We start from the raw sequence: 1,770 nt of genomic DNA, 5'->3' as shown, positions 1-1,770 counted from the left end.
GTGTGTTCCTGCTGCCTCTCTGGGGCTGGCTGTCCCCAGGGATGCACGCTCACCACCCCAGTCAGAGGGACTGAAGGGAGGCTGTCAGAGCATAGACCAGGCTCTGCTTGGTGCTGCCCATCAACAGGACAAGAGGCAATGGGCAGAACCTGATGCAAAACATGTTCCACCTGAACATGGGGAAGAACTTCTTTCCTGTGCAGGTGACAGGTTGTCCAGAGAGGGTGTGGAGTCTCCCTCACTGCAAGTATTCCAGAACCCTCTGGACACAATCCTGTGCCATGTGCTCTGGAATGACCCTGCTTGAGCAGGAAGGGTGCACCCAATGGCCCATCCTGTGATACCCACCAGGAGCATGGATTGGAAAGCACATGGACATTTCCTACCTGCACAGCATTTCGGCCTTAAATTCCCCCACACACGTCGGGAAGAATTTCACATGGAAAATCTGATTCTGGCCAGCAGGGATGGTACCGCAGCGGGGCTCGATGGAGAACAGCGGTGGGTCCTTGACGGGAATTGGAGACCATTCCGGGGAGGAGCTAAGGTGCAGACTTGGCTGGGGCTGAGTTGGCTGGGGCTGAGTTGGCTGGGGCTGAGTTGACTCGAGTGGCGATGCCTGCTGCACCAGCCTTGCATGATTCCTTTCCCAGAGATCCTCAGCAGCAGAGGACAAGAAATCACCTGCAGGAGGAAAGAAGACATCTTTCAAAGACAAAATCCTTTGTTCCCAACAACTCTACCTCCTGCTGCAAGTGGATAGAAGAGAGCTGGGATGCACTTGGAGAGCCTCTGGCCAAGTACTTTCAGCAGGAGACAGAGCAGCTGGGAGCAGGGTCTCTGCCTGCAGCACACACTCCCATGCCGGGGCAGGAGGCTTGGTTTTAGACAATGACTTTGCATTTGCCCTGGAGTGGGGAACTGCATACAGACAGTGGCTGCAGGGCAGCTCACTTGTTCCACCCTTGTTTTTCCCAGTCTCAGAGACTTTCCAAAGAGGTGCCCTGATGTCCCCCTTCCTAGTCCTGACCCAGCACATGGCTGTCCCTGGAGCCCAGCTCAGCTCCTGTGCAGAGCACAAGTGGCAGAGCAAGAACAGGAGGGGCTAAAAGGCAGACGGGGGGAAGGAGAAAACTCTCCAGCTGCAGCTGGGAAGTGGACAGGGATGAAAAAGCAATTAATGTTTGGGGTGAAGTGGCAGGGTCTTCTCCCTAGGCCCTCAGCTACCAACTGAAATGGCCCAGGCACCACCCAGAGCCAAACACTTACGTGTCTGAGTGGACGAGAACAACCTCCCAGAACTCTTTGATGGTATTTCCTCCTCCAGATTCTCCTCCCAGCAGTATTTCAGGGCTACATTCCCTGTATTGGACATCCAGAAACTGAAAAACAAGGAGGAGGAATAAAAAGCAAGTACTAAAGTAACACTGTCTGGTGGGCTCCTGGTACCACCTTCCTCAGGCAACTCTGCCACGTTCAGAATTGCTGCCCTGGGTGGCCCAGACAAAGTATTTCAAAGTCTGCAAGTTTAGGAGGAAAGGGTCAACACGGTGCCCAGCACTCACGTGCTTATCTCTGTCTGGAAGAGCTCAGTCTGCTTCAGCTGAACCTCGGCCGTGTGCAGTCTGAACTCGGTGTAGTCAACCTGAGCACTGAGGACAAGCTTGACGTTGTGGCTGCTCTTCTTCAGGACGGTGTGAGGTGGTTCCGGGACTGTCTCGAACACCTGCAGGCAGAGGAGGGAAGAATCACTGAGCAGAGCCCAGAAAG

At 54.4% G+C, this 1,770-nt stretch overlaps 1 protein-coding gene across 1 annotated transcript; it reads right to left on the bottom strand.

Annotated features, from left to right (window-relative positions):
* Positions 1-252: 252 nt before the first annotated feature.
* LOC113942357 (hydrocephalus-inducing protein homolog) lies at positions 253-1,726 on the bottom strand (the record flags this gene model as incomplete). Its single annotated transcript, XM_027633498.1, has 3 exons — positions 253-684; positions 1,270-1,382; positions 1,566-1,726. Coding segments are annotated over 3 exons (576 nt in total), but the record flags the coding sequence as incomplete, so codon positions are not given.
* Positions 1,727-1,770: the final 44 nt, after the last annotated feature.

The sequence above is a fragment of the Corapipo altera genome, unplaced genomic scaffold (assembly GCF_003945725.1).
Source record: "Corapipo altera isolate COAL_440 unplaced genomic scaffold, ASM394572v1 58982, whole genome shotgun sequence".
Lineage (NCBI taxonomy): Eukaryota > Metazoa > Chordata > Aves > Passeriformes > Pipridae > Corapipo > Corapipo altera.
This window is presented reverse-complemented; position numbering and strand designations above follow the sequence as displayed.